The sequence below is a fragment of the Papaver somniferum genome, chromosome 2 (assembly GCF_003573695.1).
Source record: "Papaver somniferum cultivar HN1 chromosome 2, ASM357369v1, whole genome shotgun sequence".
Classification (NCBI taxonomy): Eukaryota; Viridiplantae; Streptophyta; class Magnoliopsida; order Ranunculales; family Papaveraceae; genus Papaver; species Papaver somniferum.
In genome coordinates, this window is record NC_039359.1 from 147,195,486 (window position 1) to 147,212,176 (window position 16,691).

At 35.8% G+C, this 16,691-nt stretch overlaps 2 protein-coding genes across 2 annotated transcripts; one reads left to right on the forward strand and one right to left on the reverse strand.

Annotated features, from left to right (window-relative positions):
* Positions 1–5,224: 5,224 nt before the first annotated feature.
* Positions 5,225–7,030, reverse strand: LOC113354088 ((RS)-norcoclaurine 6-O-methyltransferase-like). Its single transcript, XM_026597527.1, has 2 exons — positions 6,129–7,030; positions 5,225–5,662 (listed from the first exon to the last, which is right to left on the reverse strand). The coding sequence occupies exons 1-2, from the start codon at positions 6,882–6,884 to the stop codon at positions 5,369–5,371; spliced, it is 1,050 nt and encodes a 349-aa protein (XP_026453312.1). The 5' UTR covers positions 6,885–7,030; the 3' UTR covers positions 5,225–5,368.
* An 849-nt stretch (positions 7,031–7,879) lies between these two features.
* LOC113352169 (F-box protein At5g07610-like) lies at positions 7,880–8,839 on the forward strand. The gene has a single exon (XM_026596022.1). It carries the CDS (start codon positions 7,880–7,882, stop codon positions 8,837–8,839), a length of 960 nt encoding a protein of 319 aa, XP_026451807.1.
* Positions 8,840–16,691: the final 7,852 nt, after the last annotated feature.

Consider the following 16,691-nt stretch of genomic DNA (forward strand, 5'->3'; position numbering starts at 1 on the left):
TTGTTCAAAGTTCAATCCCTCCACGATTAAAGAACAACATGAAATAAAACAAAACCAGTACTTTAATTTGAAAAGAAAACAAAAATGAAAACCTAAAACTAATGAATATAAGTTCTCCACATGGGATGTATTAAGGACATATTGATCCCTCCCTTTCAGCAGGGCCGTAGCAAAGGTTTAGGGACCCTAGGCGAACTTACTGAAACGAGGACCTATTAAAGCAAAATAATTTTTTTCTACCTTTTCATCTTCCTCGATATTTTTTATATTTGGTGGTGATAATTTTTTCCCCATTGGTTCCTCATTTTTCATATTTGCATTCTCACCATTTTCCAATAAATCACTATTTGTTTCCATCTCATTAACCAAATTTTCTTATTCTTCATCACTGTCATTCATTGTTTCTAAACCCATGCATCCAAAACAGGGACGGAGCCAGCCCATATATGCTATGGGGTCAAAAAAATAAAATAAAATAAATTCCAACATTCTCAATTTTCTTCTCGATTCATAATTAACCGACGATTTAAAGTAATATGGAAACAGGTATGGTATAAAAGCTTGGAGGAGGAATTGTGCACATCGACGCCAAGAGGCGACAACAGAAAATACTTCCCTGTGCGTTACACAACATGAGAGGGGATGCAATTAGCAATTCTGGCTTGTTAAAAACCAAGAAAAGAAAAAAGTTACTAGCTGAAAAAAAGAACACAATAAAACTCAAGCTAAGAAGATAAATTAAAACATATATGCATTATTTTTGGAGAGCTTCATGTGCAATACCTTATCGATTCCAACATTACATAATTGATTCAGTCCCACCACATAAATGCTCATTAAGCTACAAGAGTGCATAAGCGCACGAAAAGTTTCTTATGAATTCTACAACGTTAATAATGGAGAATTAGAAAACGGAAAAAAAATCTTGTAAAAGGAGCTAATTCCGAGAGTCCCAAATCAGAACGCACAATTTCATCAAGAAAACAACTTAGTAATTAATCAAGTAAATATTCTTTATGTTTAAGTGATATATTTGATTATCAATACAATTATTGTTTTCTTGAGTTCTTCCTCTGCCAAGAGTTTTTCCATTAAAGACACAGATTTTGATTTTGCCATCATTACTTGCACCTACAAGACATCCAACTTACAGAAATCCCAAACCTTTTTTTCCTAAAATTCCTCCCCCTCCGTCCCTGATCCAAAGCCTAAAGTTTATTATCAAACAAGAGATTTTATTTAACATTTGGTGATTTTGTAATTATCAACGACTCGCAAAACAGTAAACCAATATCAAAGGGTCTAAAACATACCCTATAGCAACGAATACATAATTTGGGGGACCCTAGGTCGTCGCCTAGCTAGCCTATAGCCAGCGACGGCCCCGCCTTTCAGTTATAAACTTTGGGAAGAATACTCAAATTTGGATATCGAGAAAGCATCTTTTAAATTCGTGGGTATATATTAAAACAACATCCAATTTTACTCGTCTTCTAAAGTAAGAAAAATTCAAGGTTTATTCAACCAAAAAAGCGTATACAAAATCGATAGACATAAATTAAAATTAATAATGCTAATGGTCATGTATTTGATTCAATATAAACTATTACTGAAACATGATTTTCTCCGTAAATCCCAAATTACAAGTTCTAACCAGATATGTATTTAGGTTTTTTGAAACCCATAAAAACAAGAAGCAAAACTGTTATCATGTCAAAATCTTCTCCATCCTCTGCGTTTCCGCACAAAAACCACCTCCATGACAGCTTTTGATTGACCGTATCCTCATACCTCCGTCTATCCCTCATGATGAGTATAAGGAAAAAAAAACTCTACTCCAATAACAAAGACATGTCTCTTTTAAAAAACCTGATTCTCCTTCATCACTCCCAATCCCAGTAAGCAATTCGGAAAACGAAAAAAGTTTGGAACAAAAAGCTTTTGCCTGTTATTCGTTATTGTAAAATTTAAATTAGTTCCTTATCTCGGTCAACCATTCGTGATTCAGAATAAATCCATAATGACATTAATCAGTGTATATTATATACTATTTTACATGACATTTGTGAATTCGGCAATAAGAAAAACAATTTGTTCCATATATATCAAAGATGAATGCGTAGTAACTCTTAAAGATTTTTTTTTGGTATATGCTGGGATTATACCATGGAAAAATAACATTTCGATACAAATACGTATGGGATACGCGTGGTCTATATAAATAATGTATACAATATCAATTAAGAAAGCAACACCTGGTATTGGAGAGCAGTTCGGATCAGCTTTATTCACTATGGTCGCATCTGATAGATAGAAATTTGATCGATTATACTCAGACAATTATTTGGGAAGGGTCGAAATATTTGCTGAAAAACTTGCGGGGCCTTGAACTTAGTGTAACAATATTTTTTTCTGTTCTCTGATTTTATTCATCCTCGGATTCCCATTTTCCAACAAATTCTTGTGCAACTCGAGCATATTAGAAAAGGAAGGAAGCTAAATATTAGCTTGAGCGCATAAGAAATACACCCACATTTGATGAGTAAATAGACAATTTCATACTTGCAATCTCGGGTAAATTATGTTGGACTTTGTCTCAATTTGTCAACAAACAATTTTAGTGTTTAGGATCCTTATTTGGATAGAATACTTTTGGAGCAAGTTAACTTTGGGAAATAGTTAATTAACTTGGAATCCAAGGTTACTTGGAAACTAGGTTTACATAGAGGGTAAGTTTACTTGGAAACTAGGTTTACTTAGAGGGTAAGTTTACTTGGAGATTAAGATTATGTTTACTATAAATACGGGTCCTTGATAGTGTTTGTAGACACTGAAAGAGAGTTCTTCTAAAGAGTGGGAAAGCTAGGGTTTTCGGTCTCTTTGTGAGCTTCTTGTTTTCGGGGAAAGGGTGAGAGTTGTGTGAAAAGGTAAGAGTTATCTTTGTAATCACCTTTACGGTTAATTGAATAAATCGTGTTCTTGTCCGTGGTTTTTACCCAAGTTGGGGTTTTCCACGTAAATCTTGTCTTCTGTGATTGTTTATCGTTTATCGCTCTTCTCTTGGTACTTCGTTTTATTCTTCGTTTATCCCAAAGATCGAAGTGTTGTGGTGAAAATCCCAACAATTGGTATCTAGAGTTGGGTTTAGGGGAAAAACAAGATGACGTCAAAGGTTTATGCGGGTTCTACGCGGTTCGAGGTAGAGAAGTTCGATGGTTCTATTAACTTCGGTTTGTGGCAAATCCAAGTTAAAGATGTTTTGATACAATCGGGATTAGTCAAGGCGCTGAAAGGACAAGTTGAAAGCGGTGTCAAACCTGAAGACTGGGAAGATTTTGATTTAAGAGTTCCAAGTCAAATACGACTATTATTAGCAAAGAATGTTTTGGCTAATGTCTCCAAGATTACTACAACAAAGGATTTGTGGAGTAAACTTGAAGAGTTGTATATGACAAACACTCGTTCGAATAGATTGTACTTGAAAGAGCAATTTCATACATTGAAGATGGCTGAAGGTCCGTCTATTGCTAATCATCTCAGTGTTTTGAATTCAATTGTTTCTGAACTGGAAGCATTAGAAGTAACTTTTAATGATGAGGATAAGGCACTTCGTCTCATCTTGTCACTTCCACAATCTTATAAATACATGGTAACATACTTAAATCATGGAAAAGATGCTTTGAGTATTTCCGAAGTGACAAGTGCTCTCTTGTCTGAAGAAAAGGAGATGAGGAGTAGTAAGCGTATTTCGTTAGGAGAGAATGTTTTATATGCTGGCGAGAAGAAGAAACACAGTAAGAGTGTTTGCTGGAAGTGTCGCAAACCAGGCCATATTAATTAGGCGTGATTGCAAGTGGAAAGGCAATGGGACTGGTCCCAGAAAAGATCCTGAAGGTCAAGCTAACCATGTCGACGATGCTAGTTATGAAAGTGATTTATCTCTTTTGGTTGCTGTTGATTTTAATAAAGAGAAGGGTTGGATTTTGGATAGCGGTACCACGACACATATGCGTGCACACCGGTCATATTGGATAGGTATGTGGGGTGTAGTGGCAAAGTATTTACTGGTGATGGCTCGGAACTATCAGTTAAGGGAGTCGGTGATATTCGCATTAGGATGTTTGATGGTAAATTTCGAACAATCCGGGGAGTAAAACACGTGCCGGAGTTAAGGTGGAATCTAATAAGTCTTTCCCAATTAGATTCCGCAGGTTTTGGTTATTCCTGTCATGGTAGAGTAATTAAGATTTATCAAGGTTCTACTATGATCATGAAAGGAAGTCGTAGAAGCGGCTTGTATACTCTGAAGCAGTCAGGGGTAGGTGGAGCTAAGGATATACCTGAGTCAACTTTTGGGAATGTAAAATCTCATGAAAATTTGGCGTTAGGTGGGGTTCCAAAGGCTCGTATGGTCAAGAAGTGGGTTCCAAAGATTGGCAAGTCCAAGGATAACTTGGACTTTGTTGGTCATCAACATTGATGATTAACGACCCGTAAGGGAAGGTAGACAAGAAAACGGTGGACGTCAGTTGTTCGAAGAAGCAAGAAGATTTTCGTTAAAGTTACGAATCTCGTCAAGGTGGAGATTGTTGGACTTTGTCTCAATTTGTCAACAAACGGTTTTAGTGTTTAGGATCCTTGTTTGGATAGAATACTTTGGGAGCAAGTTAACTTTGGGAAAAAGTTAATGAATTTGGAATTCAAGTTTACTTGGAAACTAGGTTTACTTAGAGGGTAAGTTTACTTGGAGATTAATATTATGTTTACTATAAATAGGGGTCCTTGGTAGTGTTTGTAGACAATGAAAGAGAGTTCTTCTAAAGAGTAGGAAAGCTAGGATTTTCGGTCTATTTGTGAACTTCTTGTTTTCGGGGAAAGGGTGAGAGCTGTGTGAGAAGGTAAGAGTTCTCTTTGTAATCACCTTTACGGTTAATTGAATAAATTGTGTTCTTGTCCGTAGTTTTTACCCAAGTTGGGATTTTCCACGTAAATTTTATCTTATGTGATTATTTATCGTTTATCGCTCTTCCCTTGGTACTTTGTTTTCTTCTTCGTTTATCCCAAAGATCGAAAGGTTAGGGTGAAAATCCCAACAAATTACATATTCATTAACGGACAAGACACTTCACCAAAAGGACTACAATAAAATAAGATTAAATGCATTCCAACAACTTTTTAGTTTTCATGAAGAGGAATAAAACGTACAAGACATTTCACCCAGACAAAAAACAAACTCAAACATGCATTCATATTCTCTTTGCAGTTTTTGGTTACTACATAACAACATTCAGAAAAGAAAATTACAATTGTAGCGAAAACATGATATACTTATTCGTAACAAAGAAAAACAGGATAAAATGATCCTTCATTAAGGATAAACCTCAATTACAGATTGAACTGCGGACATTTGAGTAATCTTGTAGCTAGCAAAACCCGCGGCATCAATAAGTTTCTTCATTTCTTTTTCAGTTCTCTCTTTTCCTCCAGTGTTAAGCATCATATCCAAGTCAGATGCAAGTCTAATCTTTGAAAACGGATGAACCGAATCCGCAACATCCAATACTATATCAACGATAATAACTTTCCCTCCTCGTGGTAGTGCTTCTTTGCATCGCCTTAAAATTTGAATGCATTCGTCATCGTCCCAATCATGAAGGATGTTCTGAGAATAGCACATGATTTGAAATTAAGACAATTAGAGTGAACATGGAACGCAATTAATTCCTTAACCCATTGATTAATAATTTAGATGGCACAAACCAAAAAAGTGTAAAGAGTTACTGTTAGAATACCCGCATCCAACTCAAAATCAATTGGTTATCAGTGGAGAGGCCCTTAGGGATTATAAATCGCAGGATCTTAGATTGCCCAACAATGTGGGACTAATAATCTCAACACGCCCCCTCACGTGTAGTCTCGTTGGGTCTAACACGTGGACAATAAATCAAGTGATGCGGAGTAAAGGCGCGGTCAAATGACTCGACGCAAATAGCCTGCTCTGATACCATGTTAGAATACGGGCATCCAACTCAAAACCAATTGGCTATGAATGGAGAGGCCCTTAGGGATTATAAATCGCAGGATCTTAAATTTCCCAACAATGTGGGACTAATAATCTCAACAGTTACCTTCATAAAGATGGCACCAGCACTAGGAACAGACTCGAACATATCACCTGAAATTTTCGTAATATTTGGCATTTCAGGAGATTCAGCTATAACATGCGGAAGATCAAAGATTGTGCACTTAATATTCGGGAAAGCTTCCGAAATCGCCATCATAGCAGCACCAGTACCACCACCAACGTCAACTAAGGTTTTAGTTCCATCACAGAAAACACTTTTGCATTCACTAACCAAAGCTGAATTAACTAATTTACTATCGCACGCCATTGCTTCATTAAAAAGTTGGTTCTTTTCAGGATTTACACTCATGTAAACCCAAATACTCTTTCCCAACGCTTTCTCGAAAGCGTTACAATTACCAGTTAAACCTTCATTTAAATGATGCCATGGAGCTAACAAATCTTTATCATTCATTGCTAAAATCGAAGCAACCATTGATTTTTCCCAACCTCTTATCAAATATTTTGCTGGTGGAGCTAACGAGTAGGCGATTCCACCATTAAGTGAAGAAACTTCTGTGTTGAATAATTTCATGTGAACCAAGTAACGCATAATACGGAACAAACGATCTGAATTAACAGGTTGAACGGTAAGTTTAGAAGCTAATTCAGATAAAGATATTGGCTTTCCATGGTTATGAATAGTTTCAGCAATCTCTAGTTGAACTGCACATTTGAGAACTAATGACTCGGAAAAACCGTAGATTATTTTCCAGATTTTCGCTTGATTTTCTTGATCAATTTTGTTTACTACTTCCATCTTTTTCTTTAGATGATTGTAGTGGTTGTTATTGTGATGATAATGAGCTGTTTCTTACTTTCTTATATAGTACTTACTCATACATTACTACTATTTTATAACTCAAAACTAATATCCGTGAGCACAGAAAAAATGTTTCATTTTACCCAAACTTCATGGTGAAAGAATGGGATTTTGGTAGGAGAAGTGAAGTTCCCACGAGCTCATTGAGTGAGCCTCACGTGGGCACCAAGAGCTAAACAAGCTCTCACAGCAGAATTGTTCATCAAGGTGCAGGTATACAACCATGGTACTAGCACCACTGTGTCATAGTGGGGTTTTCATTTAGTTTTTTTTCCTTTTCCTTGTGGGGATAAAAAATCGGTGCAGGTATCATCGCTGATTTACCACTGTACTACAATTATATCAACATCACTACTATGCCATTATTCTTACCACTTTATTATAGGGATATCGTCACCATTACTCATGACATTTTTTAATAAGCACATGATACTGATGTTTGTCATTATTTAAGTATATACGACAAAAAGCATATTTTTACGTGTTTAAAAGCACCAAAGTCATTGTGTGCTTAATTTCTAACAAGCTTCTGCATTACTAAAGTATTACTATAGTTTTACACTTCTCATTCTCCTTCCCTCTCACTAAATTTTCTTCCCCTAAATAATTCATTGGGACGCTGTAGCTTTCTCCGTTATCAATCATAACAACTTTGGTTCTTCTTAAGGCACCCATTCAAGTCTTTTTTCCAATTGTGGAAGATGTTTGTTCCGTCAGCTATTTTTCAGTCATCATATCTAATAGCCACTAATATTGATCTTTTAGAGCAAATTTTATTGTGTTTACCAGTGAAATCCTTGCTTAGATTCAATTGCATATCGAAGAAATGGCTTTTTCTTATTTCTGATCCAGTTTTCATTCAAGAACACTGCAAAAGAAACCACCACCTCAAACGTCTTTCAATACCGGGAATATTATGTTCTGTTGGTAATATGAGACCTGTGTCTGAAATGATCTTCTTAGATGGATATGTAGGTGTTCCTTTCACTTTTAATACCCCAGCTTTGTTTGACGATCCAACGGGCATAGTAATAAGCCAATCTTGCAATGGTCTTTTCTGTTGCCGTAGTTACATGTTCAACAAAGCCAGTGAAATTTACATTTACATCTTCAATCCATCCACAAATCATTGCAGAGTCCTTCCTACATATGATCAACAAATGGTAAACACGGGCTTTCATGTTACTAGCGTTAGCTTAGCTTTTGATCCTATCAATTCAATTAATTATGAAGTAGTTGTAACTTGGTCCTATGGTAGAACAAAGCGCAATGGTAGGTGTAAATATCACATTACGATCTACTCGTCCAAAACAAACTCTTGGAGGCTCTCTGGAGATGTCATTTATGCACCTGAATATGATTTGTCAAAGTCCGGTGTCTTTTGGAATGGTTTGTTGCACTGGTTAACAATTGATGAAACACAAGTGGTTTATTTCGATTTTGATCAAGAGTCATTTAATACATTGGCGTTACCTTCGCCTCCAGATGCTCGAAGATTGGCCTATAAGACTAAGAGGATTAAGTATTTCGGAGAGTGTAGGGGGAATCTGTACGTTATTCAAACCTTTGGACATTTACTTGTTGGATGTTTCGATATCTTGGAGGTGAAAGTTGATTACACCGGGTGGAATATAAAGTACCGTGTCGATCTTGAAGGACTGACAAAGGGTTACCCAGAAATTTCTAATGTCTCTGATTTCTCTGTTCTGTATGTTCATGAAATGGAAGAACAGGGGTCGTCTTCGAAGTTGGTATTACGTGCAGGCAATAAGGTTATATCTTATGATATCGAAGATGCCAGCTTTAAAGAAATTCAGGATTTACAACAAAATCTTTATGGTGTGATCGCTGATAAAGCATTTCCATACGTTGAATCACTTGTTTGTGTTTAATTAATAAGCTCTTTTAAATAACTGGTCTTGTTTTCTTGTATGTGTTTGTGTGGGGTGGATGAGAAGATTGTTTTGATTTTCAGTACTACGTACTGCAGCACGGATGCGACGTCTTTAAACTTTTTAAAGTCTTTCCAGTAGCTGGTTGATCACAAGATAAACTAGAGTTTTTGTTAACCGTAAAATAAAGCCATTGCTTTAGTGATACACATATTCTACTACCAGTGATATTATACAACCACCTCGTATGTAGACCTTTTTTCTTTATATACAGACAAAACCCATATCACATGAAATCCGCAAAACCCATTTCTTAATACACAAAATTATACGGCCATGACAACCACCAACACCACCACGACATCTACCCCGGAAGAGCAAAAATGAAAATGTTATATTACAAATAAGAGACGAGTCACACTAGGACTAGATAACCTACTAAACTTGTACATTACGTTTTATTACAGTTTTGGGGCTATTTTGTTTGTTGTTTGGCTAGATTCATTTGTGTGTTTATTCCTTTTTGGGAAATAGGGACAAAGTAATGAGAAGTATACCAAGAACCTAGTTTTTTAGCCTTTGAAAAATAAGACCGGCCATATCCTACCAAGGAATGCGAGATTGCCGTAAAATTCTACGTGACAACCAATTTGATAGAGTAGCTAAAGTAATAGGGGAAGACCATAACTTAAAGGAACTTATCATAAATGTTTGGCCGACTTTTTATATTTATGATAAGAAGTATATAATTATCGGAAAATGGGTCATTTGTCCAAATATTTTTAAATCACGGTTTAATTGGACGAGTAAAAAATAGTTTGGGTGAAATGACCAAAAAAGAATAGTAAGGTTTCATCCTATCTTAAATTTAAAAATAGCAAGGATGAAACTGGATACATCTTGTGTAAATTAAAAATAAGAAAAAATATTTGAAAATGGGCACGATGAAACTGGTTACATTCTGCTTATTTTTACATTTTTGTCCATTTAAACAGTATCAAAATCTAACTGTCCATTTCATCCAAGAATTGTTGATTTTGGTCTTTTTAACCAATTTTGTATTTTTTTTTATTTTCATAACAAACGTTATGGAAATCACTTTGTAGGTCGGTGACATGTTGGTATTGGTCTCAAAAAGTGGAAGTTAACGGTTCAAACATCATAAAGTAACGTACGTATCATGATATCTTCCTTTGGCTTAGTTTGTGAATCTTCGGTTGGGTTTAATTACTCGGGTACGTATGCTTCCAATACAGATAACACTTATTGATTTTTTGTCGCAAAGAAAGGATTTTATGCCATAGTTTTTGGAGTCTCAAGAAGTAGAAGGTGACGGTTCAAGCACTATAAAGTAAGTACGAATCATCTACCTTTGGCTTAGTTACTGAATTCTTGGCTGGGTTAGATGGGTAAGCACGTTCCTATGCACGGGTGACAACACTTATTGATTTTCTGTCATGAGAGCAACCACAGTGGTATGACCAGAACTAAAGACCAAATACCAAAATGAACGACCAAATTTGAGTTTAGTATGGAGTGTCACGCTAAGGTAGGGGAGTATATTTAGTCGAGCGGGTGTATAATCTCCGCTTGTTTGTGGAGCCTGAATGGGGCGGTGACTATACATGAGCCTCTTTATGGGGCGGTGACTATACATGCGTTTCATGTGAAGCGTAGTTTATATACACGTCTGATGAAAAACGGTGACTATACGTTCGCTCGACTATAGTTTTGGTCTTGGTCCCAGACCAAATATAGTCCAGAATATGGTTTTGGTCCAGTTTTTAGTCTTTAATCCGTCCCGCTGTGTCTCGTCTCTAGAACATAGTTATAGGTTTGATCGTCCACTGTAGTTGCTCTGAAGGAATATAAATATAATACTCGGACATTAAGGAGGCACATGTGGAAGTTAAGATGAAATTACCATTGAGTGCATTTTTGTGTTGTTTTTAGCTGCCAGGTCCGTTTCTCACGGGAATGAGATCACTATTTACTAATGGTATGAATTCACAACGTAAATGTTCAGTTATGGACCATTCTTCTTTTCCTACAATTCTTAACAAAGTCTAAGTTGGGTTAACATTTTGTTAACGTTCATATGAAGCTTCATTACCCCAAGTGAATACAATAGAAGAAGTTTTTAGAAAGTGATCGACTTATAAATTTACCGCAGTCAGAAATGGCGGTCTAGAGTTTTTTTTATTTTGTTTTTTTTTTATAGAATCTTTTTGCGGCGTGTTCTCTAGAGAGATGAGTTTTGTTGGAAACTTGGACACTGTAGTACTTGTTGTAAGTTCAACGGGTTGGCACGGACTGTTTAGTCATTACAAGAACACCATCTTTTTAATGTAAGCTGTCGATTGTCTCTTCCATTCCTTTTCGTCTGCAGCTGAAGTCTTTTCTTTATAGTGAAATTCTCTGTAAATCATGTGCAATTAATGTAATGTTGTATATGCATTTTGTAGACATAAATAACCAGCCCCAATTCTACTTTGCAGGCTGCTAAATATTCCTCATTTTTATATTATTTTTCGGCACCCTTTGACATTACCACGAATGAAGTTAACAAAGTTCATGCCATCAAGGATGAAACATTTACCACTTCTTTTTAATGTCGGTTAACGAACTAGCCCGTGCAATTGCACGGGTTTACATGATTTGTATATATATATATATAATGTAAGTAATTTCTCAACAAAAAATTAGACACTATTAGTAAACATTAGATTTGTGCCCGTGGTATGCATCGGACATTTTTTTTTTCAGCATGGTGTGCACGGGGCTTCCCTCGCATGTGGTGACAGTTTTTGATTTGGGTTTTGTGTGGGTGTTTGCCCGCCCCGTGGTGATGTATGAATTTTTGTACGTGGGTTACGTCCGCCCCGTAGCGATGCATTTTTGATTTGGTGTACGCGGGGCTTCGCTCCGCCCCCTGGAGCTGTAATTTTGATTTGGTGTGTCAGGGAAAATACATTAAATAGGTGGAAAAGATATGCAGATTTTTTTTTTTCTTTTAACTTGGTGTGCGCGGAGCTTCGTCCCGCCCCGTGGAAATGCATTTTCGATTTGGTGTGCGCGGATATTTACTCCGCCCCATGGAGATGTATTTTTGATTTGGTGTGACGGGGCAAATACATTAAATAGGTGGAGGTTATGTGTAATTTTTTTTTTTATTATTTTCGCAGAAAATATATGGATTTTTTCCCTTTTATATATTAATTTGAAAAAAATAGTCATAATATAGTAATTATTTGATTTCCAAATTGAATTTGGACTTCCATAAAATTCCAAACACGGTAAGTTATGTTTTTCTTTTAGGTTCGTAGTTTTTAAACCAATCATACGGTTGCCAAGTGTCCTTACCTAAACATTGTCACTTCTTCAATTCAAATTTAGTTTGGTTTTCTTTTTTTAATCTTTCTTTTTTATTTTTTTAACCAATCATACGTTGCCAAGTGTCCTCACCAAAATACTTGTTTCAGAAAACTCAAAAGAGGCCTATTTCGACCAATAAAAAATGAGGATTTCGTCACCATTCAACGTTGGAGTTTTATTTGCCTAGGCTTTTAAGTCTTTAAATTTTGTATTGAAATGGTGTATCGTATATATGAGCACCGATGTGTTTGACGTGGTCACACGTAGAGACGCGAGTTTGACACGGACATGTGAGCATCTGAGAGTTGTCCGTGCCATACAGTGATGGGGTGCGTTGATTAGATGTAGGTTATGTAGCATCCATCGGGACCGTGCGGAGAAGTGTTCTTTGTGCGCAAGTGGAGGGCAATATAAAACTACGGTTGCGCCACATGATCTCTACTTTTTCTTGCCGTTTCATGTATATCATTGATGTAGTCTAGTAGCATGGTTAGACAAGAAATATTTTAGGCGCGCGAAGTATTCTCCCTATTTTAAATTGGATTGGATTCGATTTTTTGTTAGTTGTTATCAGTTCTTTTAATGTGTTTTGGATGTATTTTTTTACGGGACAAACTCGATTTAAAGTGCAAATTTAAAGAGCTGGTTGATTTAGAAACTCAAATTATTTGTAGCAACCACGAGCACTATAAATTGAAACAGCATGAAATGGTTACTGAAGGGAAATCAAATCAAATAGTAAATTCACTCTTCTAATCACTTGAGTCGAGTCCTATTTATTTTACTATGCTCGGCTCACAATACAAGATCATTAGTTACTAGGGTGTTCTTGGACTGATTAGAACGTCCACTGGTGTTACCTTGGCACTTAGAATGACGCTTGATGTTTCTGTCATGTCCACTTTCACTCCTGGTGCCTGTTGGAAAACGATTAATAAAAAATAATTTTTTAAAATTGTAATAAAAAATTATAATTTTTTTTTTTTTTTTTGTGAATGAAACTTATTAGTCCTACATTGTGGAGTTTCCAATTTTTAGTAACTTTAAGAAACTACATAAACCTTTTAGTCCCACATCGGGGAGTTTTTCTTCTTAAGTTGTATTTGTCAATTATATAAACAAATTCACTAGTTTTGTAAAATCTATGAGAAAGGGGTTACTCTATATTTAGAGGGACCCCTATGGGAAAAAACATTTTATATTGTTTTCTCAAAAGTATTCGAGATTTTCCTTTATGGTTTTTCGGAGTTGCCAAGCTCAAGTTGAGCATCTACTACATATGCTAGTAGTAGGTGTAGTAGGGTGTTTTATCCTGAAGATATCCGTCATGTGAGTGCTATAGCATCACTCTTGAGTGTAGTCGGGCGCTAATGTCTTAAGGGCAACGTGTTGAACACGTGACTCACTCTGTTTTTCCAAAATTTGCCTTGTTGCTGTTGCGGAGATATGGGGAGCTCGTCCGTTCATCAAATCGATCACTTCCATTATAAAGGAGCTAAGTATCAATAACTTTTGCTTATTTAATTTTTCCTTGCTTTTGATTATTGCATCCAACAATCTTAAGACATTAAAATTTGTAATAATCGAAAATGGTTGGTTGGTTTGTGAATCATGGATGTTAATTGTGGAGTGAAAAACAAAAACGAATTTTTGGTCAGCTGTAGAGTTTCGAGTTTATCTCTGAACCTAAAAGGAATTTCGATGAACCCTTTTGGCACAACGTAGTAGACATCCTGATAGTTACCCACGTAAAATTTCAGAATTTTTGGAGTTGGAAAAGTATTCTATTGATATTTTATAAAACAGAAAAACGTTCCTGAAAAATTCTGACAGGCAGAATTTTGTTGTTAACTAAAGTAGTTTTTATGGGGTAACCATGAGTTTTTTGATATGGTGGTTCAAACGAAGTTTATAAATCTAGATATTATCTTCAAAACTCATGTTTTATCTGAACTAAGTTTTGTGAGATGTGGTGTATTAGGTGATTGGGAAATCACCGTGTCCGTGGTCAGAGTATAAACGAAGTTTGTGACATGAAATTGAAAAGGAACATGGCTACCAGGCGCATGTGGATGAACACAAGTCTTCCAAAGCTGACAAAGGAGAGAACATCAAACACAACTCTAAGCATAGTCTTCATAAGAAAGGTATGTTTCGTAAAACTGAATCCGGCATTACTTTAATTAAGGGTGATTGTTATGTTTGTAAGATTCCTGGCCATACGGCAGTAAAGTGTAGACAACATAAAACCTTAATAAGTACAAAGTTAATGCTAATTTAGTTGAAACAAATTAGAACGAGTTTATTGACATGATGTCGGAAGTTATTTTAATAACCAATGTGAGAGACTGGTGGGTGGTCTCTGGAGCCACTAAGTATGTTTGTTGAAACAGAGACATGTTCACCTCTTATCAGAGGATAAGGGATGTCGAGAAACTCTATATGAGTAACTTATCTGCGACAGAGGTTGCATAAAAGGGAAAGGTCGAGCATAAGCTCATATCTGTAATATTCTCACACTGAATGAAGTTTTCATGTTCCGAGCATATGAAAGAATCTTGTATCTTGTTCTCTTGAAGATGGTAAAAGATTGAAGATCTTAATTAAATGTGGAAAACTTGTTATAACTAAGGGCATTGATTTTTTAGGCAACAGTTATAGGACTTAGGGTCTATATAAGTTTAAAGGAAAATCTGATGAAGTGAACATAGTTGATTCTTGTGCTTTCTTTTGTGTGTCTTTGAATGTTTTGCATGGTAGACTTGGAACCGTAAAATTATAAGTCAATGCATAAACTGCCTAGCATAGGCTACGTACCCAAATTTAGTTTGGATCTTGAACACAAAAGTGAAATGAATATGCTATAAAATCTTTTAGCACAAATGTTCATAGTAATTCTAAGCCCTTAGAATTAATTCAGTTAGGCCTAGTTGACATGAGTTCAACCCAAAACCACTATGGTAAAAGATGGTTTATAACTTCCGTGATGATTGTACGAGGTACTATCTTGTATACTTCTCAGGGATAAGGATGTTGCTTAGAAGCCTTAAGATGTATAAACTTGAAGTTCAAAACCAATTAGAAGCCTTGAACATAACATTGTATCCTTAAGAGATTAATTGCCATGTTGATTAGTTCAGGATTACCTGCGGCCTTGTGGGGGAGGAAGTCCTCTTAACTAGTATATCCTGAATATAGTACCCTTAAGGATCAGATGAAACTCCATATGATTTATGGAAAGGTAGATGACCTTCTTATGAATACGTCAAAGTGTGGGGGTGTTTGACTAAGATTGTCATTCCTCTTCCTAAAAGAACTAGATAGAAACCAAAAATGTTGATTGTGTCTTCATATAGGTATGCTGAGTATACTTCTACATATAGATTTTTGGTTGTGTGTTTGATTTTTCATACTTTGGTGTGATTTTTCTGACTTTGTTGTGAATACTATTACATAATCTAGGGATGCTGAGTTCTTTGAACATGTTTATTCTTAAACTGTACCTCATTAGAGATGTGTTGTTGACCTAATTTATTTTCAAATAGTCAGAACTTATCTTAAAGGAAGATGAAGTTAAGGTTGAGCCTAAGAGAAGTAAAACAATTAGACTTGAGACTTCTTATGAAGCCGACTTCATAACATGCCTAGCTTAGTCTAAGCCCTGGACTTGTAAAGAAGCCTTGATATCTACTGAAACCCAATTCTGGTAAGAAGCTTCATTTAGTGAAATGGCTCAGTCCGTCGGAACCTGACTTGGAAGGTTTATAGTTTACCTCCAGAGAGTAAGACCACGAGATGTAAATGAGTCTTTAAGAGGAAACATTAGGTATATGGAACTGTGGAAAAATATTAGGCTAAGTTGGCAGCTAAAGGCTATAAACTAAAAGAATGTGTATTTTTCCTTGATTCTTATTCACATGTGACGAGATTTACTTCCGTTGATATGCTAATTGTTATTTCTGTCATAAAAAAATTAGAGATACATCAGATGGATGTTAAGACAACTTTTCTAAAATCGTGAATTAGATAAAGAAATTTACATAGACCAACCTGAGGACTTTGTAGTGAAAGGTTATGATAACAAAGTTTGTAAGTTGAACAAAATTTTGTATGGTTTATAAAATAAGCCCGTAAACAGTGACATGGAAAATTTGATCATGTGATAATGTGTAGTGGATTTAAGTTAATGAATCTGACAAGTATATTTACAAGTAACTTGTTAAGGATGCCTGTGTGATTATATGCTTGTATGTGATGATATGCTTATACTTGATACAAACATAGATGTGATTAATTCCACTAAAAACATGCGCTGAATGAGAACGTTGACTTGAAAGACTTAGGCCATGTTGATGTAATCTTATGGATGAGGATTAGAAAATAATCAAACATATGTAGTCTTAGTCATTCTCATTATGTTGAATTTGTGCTTAAGAGATACAATCAGTGTGATTGTAAGCCTGCTTGTACTCCGTAC

Coding starts and splice junctions, on each gene's coding strand:
- LOC113354088 (XM_026597527.1), bottom strand. CDS start 6,884: ATGGAAGTAGTAAACAAAATTGATCAAGAAAATCAAGCGAAAATCTGG. Junction 5,663..6,128: donor CTGGTGCCATCTTTATGAAG/GTAACTGTTGAG, acceptor TGCTATTCTCAG/AACATCCTTCATGATTGGGA.
- LOC113352169 (XM_026596022.1), top strand. CDS start 7,880: ATGAGACCTGTGTCTGAAATGATCTTCTTAGATGGATATGTAGGTGTT.